General features: G+C 35.2%; 1 protein-coding gene across 1 annotated transcript; it reads left to right on the forward strand.

Moving 5' to 3' along the window:
• Nucleotides 1–315: 315 nt before the first annotated feature.
• On the forward strand, nt 316–5,929 carry Mcr (macroglobulin complement-related). The gene is made up of 5 exons (XM_018542702.1): nt 316–491; nt 819–4,848; nt 5,059–5,252; nt 5,317–5,597; nt 5,692–5,929. The coding sequence occupies exons 1-5, from the start codon at nt 316–318 to the stop codon at nt 5,913–5,915; spliced, it is 4,905 nt and encodes a 1,634-aa protein (XP_018398204.1). The 3' UTR covers nt 5,916–5,929.
• The last annotated feature ends 5,391 nt before the right edge of the window (nt 5,930–11,320 follow it).

Here is an 11,320-nt window from a genome sequence, read left to right on the forward strand (position 1 = left end):
TTAAATAATTATATCCTTGTTTCACATTAAACAAAAATAAAATGGTTACTGTGTTGTTCTATGTCTTTTATTGTGCTATGTTACAAGATGTAACTACAGTAATCAAAACTATAGTTAGTATGATGTTAACTATAGTTTTGGTTACGGTAATTATGTTCTGAAACATATTTTTAATGTCATATATCATCACTCTTACGTTATCTATAAGTTGATCCTTGTGTCATTTTTGATACATCTAAAAGAGTATCTTTTGAAAGTATTTTCAAATATTTTTGCAGAATACAAATTAATAATGAATTATATATTTCAGAAAAAATGTTGGTCTGGATCCTCTTATTGTTCTTGGCTTCTGGAAATGGCCAATTTACCCAGGAGTCAACAGAATCCACTCCCAGGCTTCCATGGAATCGTTATGATGAATGGGACCAAAATGCAGGATTTGGATTCCGGAATCCTTCAGGTCAAAATGAAAACGTTATAATTAAAGACTCGTGAGTATTATTATATTAAATATATGACAATAGAAAAGGAGATTGCCTAAGTTCACAATCTTGCTTTAAGAGATTGTAAGCCGTAAGTTTTAAGTAATGATACATTGGCCAGAGAACTCATGCTTTTAGATCATAAGAATTAGATTTTGCTCAATTTGCTTGACAATAAGTCTAACAATTAAAAACGATGTAAAAACAGTTTAAAAAGAGAAATTAATGTCACTTAACCTTTTTCGACTTATGGTTTGGCCTCTTAAAGCAAGATTGTGAGATTTATATAAATAAGAAATGACTATAACGTAACGAATATTTTTTGTTTATTTGCAGCACGTATTTTATTGTTGCGTCTCGCATGGTTAGACCAGGTCAAGTATACAGAATTGCTGTGAACATTCTTCATAGTCCGCTGCCTATGATGGTGCGTACATCCATTCAGCGAAATGGTGTGGAAATAGCAGCGGACCATCAAGAAGTAAAGGAGGGTATACCTGAAACTTTGATGATGCGCATGCCACCCACTTCCGTAGAGGGTGACTATAAATTGCGCGTAGAAGGGTTGTTTAACAGTCTGACAGGTGGCCAAGCCTTCTTAAATGAAACTAGACTGATATTCTCGCAACGTTCTATGACTATTTTCATACAGTTGGACAAACCCGTGTATATGCAGGGCGATACAGTACGTTTTAGAACGATACCAATTGATACGGAATTGAAAGCTTACGACAGTCCTGTGGATGTATATATGTTAGATCCAAATAGAAGAATTATGAGACGATGGCTCAGCAGACAGAGCAATCTAGGTACAGTGTCATTATCGTATCAGCTTTCTGATCAACCGGTTTTTGGAGACTGGATCGTGCAAGTAATAGCCCAGAATCAAGTGGAGGAGAAGACATTTGTTGTAGAAGAATATTATCAAACGCGTTTTGAAGTTAACGTCACGATGCCAGCATTCTTTTTTGACAATGATCCCTATATTTACGGTATCGTTCAGGCAAATTATACATCGGGCGCACCGGTGAAAGGTAATCTGACTCTGAAAGCCAGTTTCAAGCCACTGGATAGAATACGTAATCCTTCAGTAACGATCGAATCAGTTGAGAGATATTTCAACTTCAACGAATATTATCCATCGTGGTTTAGGATACTTAATTTTTTTGAGGAAAGAATACCGGTACTGAGATTTTTTAATGGAACGTATCACTTTCGATATCCTATGCAGGAATTGCTGGGTTTCGCTCCGTCGATTGACGGAATGGAAGTCACCGTGGTCGCGACAGTGGGTGAGAGATTTCTAGATGAAGTGATCGTCGGTTATTCTAAGGCAAGGATCTTCAATTCCACTACAAAGATTCGTTTCCTTGGTGGCAGTCCACAGGTGTTCAAGCCAGCGATGCCGTTTACCTTAAATTTAGTTGCATCTTTCCACGACAACTCGCCATTACGACCCACACAACTTAGAGACGGCATGATGGAAATCCGCGCAGACATCGAGATGCGATCTGGCGGACGTCGCAACATTGACATTCAATATCCAAAGGCATCACCAGAACATGCGGATGCATGGGTCATAAAGATGGATCTCAGAAAACAACTCGGCCTGGAATCTGATCGCGCTAATCAAATTCTAGATGACATCACCTCTATGAAAGTTTATGCGCATTTTACTGATGGCGAGGGTTACAGGGCTCAGACCGAGCTGCTACTGCTCGCCCATGAGTCTCCGAATATGAAGCACATCAAGATATCAACATCCACCGAAAATCCCAAAGTCGGCCAATACATGATATTCCATGTGCAGACTAACTTCTATATTGATGTTTTTAATTATCTCATTATGTCTAAAGGTATAATACTTCTGACTGGCGAAGACAATATGCAACACAATGTAAAAACTTTTGCGATTCCTCTTAGTCCTGAGATGGCTCCTGTCGCAACGGCAGTGGTGTATTATGTGGGCCGTCACGGCGAAGTTATTGCAGATTCTTTGACCTTCCCAGTAAATGGCATTTCGCGCAATAACTTTACTGTGTTTATTAATAACAAGAAAGCAAGGACCGGCGAGCGCGTCGAGATAGCCATTTACGGCGAACCTGGCGCCTACGTCGCTTTATCAGGTATTGATCGTTCATTCTACACTATGCAAGCAGGCAATGAACTGTCGTACGCAAACGTAATTACAAAGATGGCTCACTTTGACGAGGAGACTAACGGCACACACACGCACACTTGGCAGTATCATGATGGTGATCCGGATGAGATGGTATATTTTCCGTCCTCCACCTTTGGTATTGACGTCAATCGCACGTTTGATTATATTGGTCTAATCGTTTTCACGGATGCTGTATTACATCGACGACCCGATCTGTGCAATCGAACACAAGGTTTTGGCGAATGCTTAACTGGTCGATGCTATAGGTTGGAGAAAAAATGCGACGGTGTATTTGATTGCGAGGACGGCACGGACGAGGCACGATGCGTCGAACGGAACGCGACTGATTTAGCACAGTTCCGCAAAGAGCGGTTCAATCGGATCCAAAGGCACTATGAGAATGTTTGGCTGTGGAAAGATATCAACATTGGCCCGCATGGCCGGCAGATCTTCAACCTGGATGTACCACGGAGACCAGTACATTGGATGGTCACCGCTTTCAGCATGTCGCCTAGCATCGGGTTTGGTATGTTGCCGAAAGCGCTAGAGTATACCGGAGTCCTGCCGTTCTATATAAACGTGGAGATGCCATCTCACAGTAGACAAGGCGAACAAATTGGTATTCGTGTATCCGTCTTTAATTACATGCGCTACAATATCGAGGCAACAGTGGTACTGGCGGGATCCAAAGACTATAAATTTGTTCACGTTGAAGACAATGGTATTGTGCAGTCGTACAAACCGCGTACCTCTTTCGGCGAGCATCAATTTTTCATCTGGATCCCTGCTCAAGATGTCAATATTGTTTATCTGCCCATCGTACCAGTAAGACTTGGCGACATTACAGTTCACGTCTATGCGACCACTCTAATCGGCAGGGATTCGGTGACTCGCAACCTGCATGTTGAAGCAGATGGAGTGCCGCAATATCGACATCAATCGATTTTGCTGGATCTTAGCAATCGCGCCTATATACAAGAATATCTGCATGTGAATATCACTGAGACCCCGATCATATCGTACGATGAGAATCGTTACTATGTCTTCGGATCTAATAAAGCGACCATTAGTTTGGTTGGCGACGTAGTGGGGCCTATATTCCCGACAATGCCGGTGAACGCAACGAGCCTTATGAATTTGCCGATGGATTGTGCCGAGCAGAACATGTTTAGTTTTGCCGCTAACATGTATACCACCCTATATATGCGCTTGATCAATCAACGCAATCGCACACAAGAAAAGGAAAGCTTCTACTACATGAACATTGGTTATCAAAAACAGTTATCTTTCATGAATCCCGACGGATCTTTCAGCTTTTTCCGTACTGATTGGAACCAGTCGATGCCGAGTGTCTGGCTGACGGCGTTTTGTGCACGAATTTTCCAAGAGGCCAGTTTTTATGAATGGGAGAATTATCTTTACATTGATCCCGCAGTGATCTCCCAGGCGATTTCTTGGATATTGAAACATCAGACACTAGATGGCGCATTCTATGAAGTGACCTGGTTACCGGATCGGAAGATGAACAGCTCTTTAAACTATAAAAATGATCTAATAGCCCATCGAAATATTAGTCTTACCGCTCATGTACTCATTACACTGCAGAGTGTCAAGGATCTTACGGGTGGCTTAGGTTCTCAAGTGGCCCTGAGCGCGGCCAACGCTATCAAATGGTTGGAAAGGAATCTGAAGTTGTTGGAAGAGCGCGGTAAACCTTATGAAATAGCAATAGTGGCCTATGCACTCATGGTATCGAAAGCCTCTACTGCCGAGCAAGCCTTCAATATTCTGGCTTCAAAGTTACAGAGAGAGGGCGAATATACGTACTGGGGCAGAGAATACGTACCGCCTCCTCCGACTAAAATGGAGAATCAGAAGCAGTTTAGACTGCCGCGCTTACCCTTTAATTACGATTCGGAAAATATAGAGACAACTTCGTACGCGCTACTTGTTTACGTCGCTCGGCAAGAAATTATGTTAGAGCCAATAGTGAGGTGGCTAAACGTACAAAGATTAACAGACGGTGGATGGGCCTCCACTCAAGATACTGTTTGGGCGATGAAGGCGCTAATGGAATATACCGTCAGATCAAGAATCAGAGACGTCAGTTCGCTCACTGTAGATATAGAGTTTAGTTCTGTAACAAACAAGACCAAGACATTGACCGTGAATCACAAGAATCTAGCGAAACTTCAAACTATCGAGGTATGTAACATTTTGGTTACTGTCTACTTGATGGTATAAATCTTGAAAGTATTTTTTTTATTAGCCAATTAGTAAAATTCTTTTCCGATTGATCTCTCGAAAATTTTAAAGTATTTGTAGCATCAAGTGAACCAAATGTGTTTCTAGACACATTTATGTTTCGTGAGACGTATTAAAATAACGTTTCAATTATGATTATCATTTCTTCAGATTCCACAAGCGTGGGGAATCGTGAAAGTGCAGGCAAAGGGTGCTGGTTATGCTATTCTACAGATGCACGTGCAATATAACGTTGATATAAAAAACTTTCAAACAGAGCCGCCAATCAAAGCCTTCGATCTAGTCACCAGAGCGAATTTCCATGGCAGAAATCAGTCTCACATCTCATATCTTTGCTGTCAAAGGTAAGATTGTATATAATCATAATAATATCTTATTTTTATAAAAACGTGTTGTATTTCCACATAGATGGACGAATCTCAACGAATCTGCGCGGTCCGGCATGGCTGTGTTGGATGTAGCTGTACCAACCGGTTATATAATCCAGCAGCAAAATTTGGATAGGTACATCCTATCGAAGCGAGTGAGGAATCTCCAGAGAGCACGTTTTCAAGAAAGGAAAGTGCTCTTTTATTTCGATTATCTGGACAACGAAGAGACGTGCGTAAACTTCACACTGGAACGTTGGTATCCGGTAGCAAATATGTCGCGATACCTTTCCATTCGCGTTTACGATTACTATGCTCCAGGTAATTATATATTTGCATTATTTATATATTTTCACTAAATTTAACTTATATTGTAATTTATGTGCTTATTGATATTTATTTACCTTTTTTTCAGAACGTTTCAACGAATCTATATTTGATGCACTACCTACATATACATTGAATATATGCGAGGTTTGCGGTAGCTCCCAGTGCCCCTACTGCCCAATTTATAATGCTGCCATGCTTTTGAGTACACCAACAGGTTTCCTGCTTATTGCATCACTCATCGTGACAATAACAAGATACTTCCGAACGCAACAATTCGGTATCGACCTATTAACAGCATGTTTTATTTAGCGGTAATATAAAGGTAAAAGTATTTGATTCTTAACCATTTCTATTACCATAATTTGCCTCTGCTAACAGCATTAGCAGGAGCACAAATATGCAATGATACAATAATCAGAGCATAGTACACGAATCTCATTACTATAAATATCTGAGGAACTGTTTTATATAACAATGTCTGTATATTTGGACTCAATAATTTAAAAACAAATTTTAAAAACAATGGCTACGAGTCAACGCAAGATTATGTGACTTTATTTATGTAACTTTATTTATAATTTAATTTTTAATTTTTCAACTGATTAACCACACTGAAGATTCTTAACCAATATAGATTGAAACCAATATAGGTAACTAATATAGGTTAAAACGTTTCTTGTTTAAATTTATATTATTAAAGTTTAATATTAGCAATTTACATCTTGAGTTGACTCGTAGCCTTTATTTTTCAAATTTGTTTTATATAACTTTCCAAATGTGACACACAATGACCAATGTTAATGGTGAGTTTTAAGTCTCGATTTCTATTTCCAGTGAAGCTAATCACTTTATAATTTTGACTATTTTTGTATGCAATGCTCATGCTAAAGATTTTTTTTACTATGCAGTCTATAGCCCAGGATATTCCGTAATTATAAAAATCCTATGTTTTTGTATACTTATTTTTGTATATTATTATATTTTATATTTTTAAACAATAACTTTAGAAGATCATTTTTTTAAGAGTTAAGGCCGCAGCACACACTTTTGCATGATGCATAATGCATAGTGCATAAGCGAATCAACCAATCAAAATACTTCTCTTCCGTGAAGTGGGAGAAAAAGAAGGATTATGATTTGTTAATTCTCTTATGTGTCTCTTGTGCTGCGGCCTTTAAATAAGAACAATTAATATTTTATTATTTGGAGGTTTGTAACTTAACTATAGAAAATTTAGTATTATTGAAAATTGAAAAACTTTTTTAAAGACTGAAATTCAGTTGAAAAGAGAAAATTTTGTTTCTTGCAATTGCAATTTAAATTTACAGCTGTAGTTTGATATAATTAAATATAATGTGAAATAAATTTATCATTTACTCGTATAGCCATAACAGCTTGGTTGCATTGTGCAGAAAACGTTTATTATAAATGTTAAAAAATTTTATTTCACATGTATATATGCTTATTTGTATTTCACAAAGTTTGCAACTAATAAACGAAATCGGCGAAAAGACATTTATACAATATTTCTGGATTGTATATTTCTTCTAAAGGTACAAAGTAACGTTTAAATTCTAATATTCAGTCAATATTCATTCATATTTCGTGAAGATCAATACGTCCATTATTTTTTAGATTTGCTTTTATTCGATACACTCTTAAGAAGTTAAAATTATTTTATATTCTTTTTTTATATTATATGTATATGTTTGTGTGTTTGGAATCACATTTAATTTTAATTCTGAAAATATCAAATTATAGCTGTAAATTTAAATGCTTAAGTTTAATAAGTATACTTAAATATACACTTAATATAATTTCTCGTGAAAAAAAATATATAGATTTAATTTGGACCATATAATGATCCATATTAAGTTATATAAGACCATATTTAAACTTATTAATTCAACTTATCTAAAACTTGTTATAATTTAATTAAATTATATAAATTGGACTTTAATAAGATTTAATAAGGACTTATTAAATAAGTTGTTTTTTAATATAAATTATATAAAAAATTATATACATGTTCGCATTTATTTATAAGGTTATATAAAGACTTTATAAATTCTTTTTTTATATGAATTTTGATGAAATCCTTATAAAGAACTTATAAGACTTTTATTTAGAATATATTAACTTTTTTTTCGCGAGTTAATTATATAAAACGCACAAACTGATTGTCATAAGATTGCACGATCAAAAATAATCATTTCTGGAAGTATTAATGTATTATGTATAATTTCGTGCATTTTATGTAATGTCTATATTTTTATATATTGTTTAACGATTAGATATATTATTATCTATAATTATTATCCGTCCTGTTTTTAATTTTAAATCTTAAAATGCATGAAATTTTTGTCTTACATGATTAGGGCATTGTACTTTTGGAGGCAAAATATCTGAAGTACAAATCAAGTGTAATAGCTACAGCCGGCGATATTCGTTAGTTATGCTATTAACTATTATTACCAAAAGATTTATTGCAAAAGTGTTCATAGTAACTAAATGAATATACTGAAAAAAATATATTAGTTTCAGGTTTTTCATAAGTTATCATATAAATTGCTTTTTTTTCTGTCAGTAGTTTTCATAGCTTAAATATCATTTCTTCTTAATATTTCTTACTCTGTTTTGCGAAGTTATTCGTAGATCGTGCTTTCGTAGTATTCGTTAATATTCTTGACTTTACCAATTAATTTCTGTTTTATATTGTTTTAATCCTCAAATATAAAAAATAGATCAATTAAAGAGATATACAAGACAAGTTAATGTGATCGGCAAATTGTGTAAATAGTAGAGTAGGAGAAACAAATGTATTCCAGCCTGATTCACAAAATCGGGTAAATGATAATGATACCGTCCTGTTCATATATACATACTTACGTATAAAGTTTTTTATGCCGTCCCTTAATATTTAATGCCTCAAGAGTTATACAATTATGTGTATAAATATGTAACTGTTTTGAAACAAACATCAAAGATCTATTTTAATAACATAGCACATAAATATGTATATTACAAAAAAAAATATATATATTAATTAAAGTTTAGATTTTAGTTAGTATAATTAGTTACATGTCATACCGATGCGATTTAAGGGTCTATTTCGGATTTAAAATATTATCTATCGCAAAACGGCACATTTTCATCCATTTGCAGAATTTATTTATTACACGCGATATTGGCACTATTAATAAACTTAACCCTTAAAACGCATCCGTGTAAGGTGAATAATGCCGAGATACCGTCCATGAAGAAGTATGCTTTACAACACAAATAAATATATATATATATATATATATATATATATATATTTAAAGTACTTGAACAACAATTCACTCAAATTGCAAAGAAAATTTTTGCATGATATATATTGTGTATTAGGCGCTTTTTTAATTATTAATTAACAAAATCGACATTTAATACGTTAAATATATATATATTTTAAGTTTTATAACCTTTATACGAATGAATAATAAAAATATGTATATGTATTTTTACATCTTTTAATATGCTTTTCCTTCCCAGTCTTCAATTAATCAGTTTTACTTAAGAAAAATGAAAGTGTGGCGTGTATCTTTGTGTGAAAGCAATTGACTCCATCGCACGACAGATCTCAGATTCGATATCGATCCTCGTCCCACATAACTCAATTTATAAAAAATTAATTTGTGAATAATTTCAGAAATAATAAAATTAATGCATTTTTGATAAATGATTACAGAATCCAAAAAGGTGGGAGAAAAAGAGGATGTAACAAAGTTCCATTGGCCTGTTTTTGAAGCAATCTTTAATATAGCAACATAGTCAGTCTTACAGTAATAAGCCAAAAATACAATCTATATATCAAGCTTGATGGGGAACGGGCGAAGGTATCCTTTTCTTCTTTCGTGAGTATCTTCGGCGAGGCTGGTCGCGACCCAAGAGTCTCACACAGCCGGAAAGGCGCGTCGCTTTCGCCCGGACCCCTTGACAAATTTTACAATTTTACACAATCATAATGTATCACGTTCGCGAAATGTAGGTCCTGCTTTCCATTGATGCGGTTTCGCATAACTAATAAGACGCACGACATTCTTAACTTCTTAACTTCTTTTTCTAGCTTTCTCTCTCTATCGCGCCAAACGGAATGGTCGTAGCCTTGAGAATGAAACTATTTTTCCAATGTCAAAAAATTGTCACCAATGCTTGGAGACTGATTTCCATCGTGTACCCCATACACGAGTAAAAGTAAGCGAAATTTATACGATTCTTATGATGATAATGCAAAATCACGATTTTTTAAATTCTTAAAATTAATACGATTTAACGTGTTTCGTACAATTTTTACCATTTACGCAGATTGTTTCACAATTCAAAAGACTTTGAATTCATTCTGTTCATAAAATTTATTATAAAAGTAGCTTAATCGAACGATCTAAATATGAATGTGCACAGAAATGTGATACACATTAAATATATAGTTTTTTTTTATAAAATATCTAAAAATTTGATTGATAAAAACATTTCAGCAACATGCGTTCACATGGTTTTTATGCTTCTAATTAAAATATTTCCAAAATAACATTTCGCAGTTACAAGACGCGATATGATATCAAAAAGAGAACGGTGCACAATTTTTATTCATTTCTATAGATTCGTTTTAGGTAAAATTTCCAAAATTATGGCGATCAAATATAATGATCAATATAATAAATCAACGTAATGAGCTCTTATTGATTTTTCGTTAAAATCGCGTAAAATATATCTGAAATATTTCATCTCTCTTTCATCAAGGAAAAAATGGCAGAAAATATAAGTTATACTAGATTACTAGCTGTACAGAAAATATTGAATGCGATATATTCAACGTGGTCGTCCTTCAACCAAGAGAGCGCGAAATATCTCTGGAAACGCAATTTTTTGGCAGTTATATATAAACAATTTGGCTGTTTGATTAATATTATCCCGAAATGACATTCCCTCGCGCTAATCAATCTAAGCTTGAAATTTAAAGCCCACGCATCCGATCCCACGTGTAACACCTCGCACAGATTCCGGACTCTTATCCCGACGTTCGGACCTAAGTAAAAAAAAGTAATCAGGGCAGGAGGAAACGATCGATACAAATATATAGATATATTATAATATAATAGAGTTATTTGATGAAACATTTAAAGCCTTACAATAAAATATACAGTATGATGTGTGGTGTCGTCGTATTTCCGTGTGTGAGCGTGTACTCGTGTTCGCCTCATGTGGAATTATTGTGTGTTATCGTTACGTGTTTAAAAGATGTCTCAAAATATGCAGCCACATTTATCATGTTTTTCGCAATTTTTTTCCACACTTTTTTTTTTGTCTTTTTCTTTTTCAGACTGATACGTTTTTCTCGACGAGTAAGGATTAGTATTATGTACCTTTGGACCGAGAGATTCGATACGGCAGTTAATTCTTGGCGCTTACGCTCGTCCTTCCCGAGACGAACTCGAGATCAGAGCGCGAGATATCGTCGACACATACCTTCCCCCTCGTCCACATGACTCTTTCATCTCGTATAGTGATTTGTATAATATAGATATCGGTATACAGAGCTAGTATCAAATCCTAACGAAATCGGCTACATCAAAATTGTTCCAACATTCCGGAGATATGCACACTTTGTTCTGCATCGGCCAGCTTCTCTATCGAGCCGCGTTCCGTCGAGGACACGCCCTCGAGATCTTTTG

The sequence above is a fragment of the Cyphomyrmex costatus genome, unplaced genomic scaffold (assembly GCF_001594065.2).
Source record: "Cyphomyrmex costatus isolate MS0001 unplaced genomic scaffold, Ccosl1.0 scaffold344, whole genome shotgun sequence".
NCBI lineage: Eukaryota > Metazoa > Arthropoda > Insecta > Hymenoptera > Formicidae > Cyphomyrmex > Cyphomyrmex costatus.

What these genes read in the sequence shown, in the direction of transcription:
- Mcr (XM_018542702.1), top strand. Translation starts at nt 316, where the DNA reads ATGTTGGTCTGGATCCTCTTATTGTTCTTGGCTTCTGGAAATGGCCAA. An exon ending in AACGTTATAATTAAAGACTC is followed by an intron (nt 492 to 818) that starts GTGAGTATTATT and finishes GTTTATTTGCAG; the next exon opens with CACGTATTTTATTGTTGCGT. An exon ending in TCATATCTTTGCTGTCAAAG is followed by an intron (nt 5,253 to 5,316) that starts GTAAGATTGTAT and finishes ATTTCCACATAG; the next exon opens with ATGGACGAATCTCAACGAAT.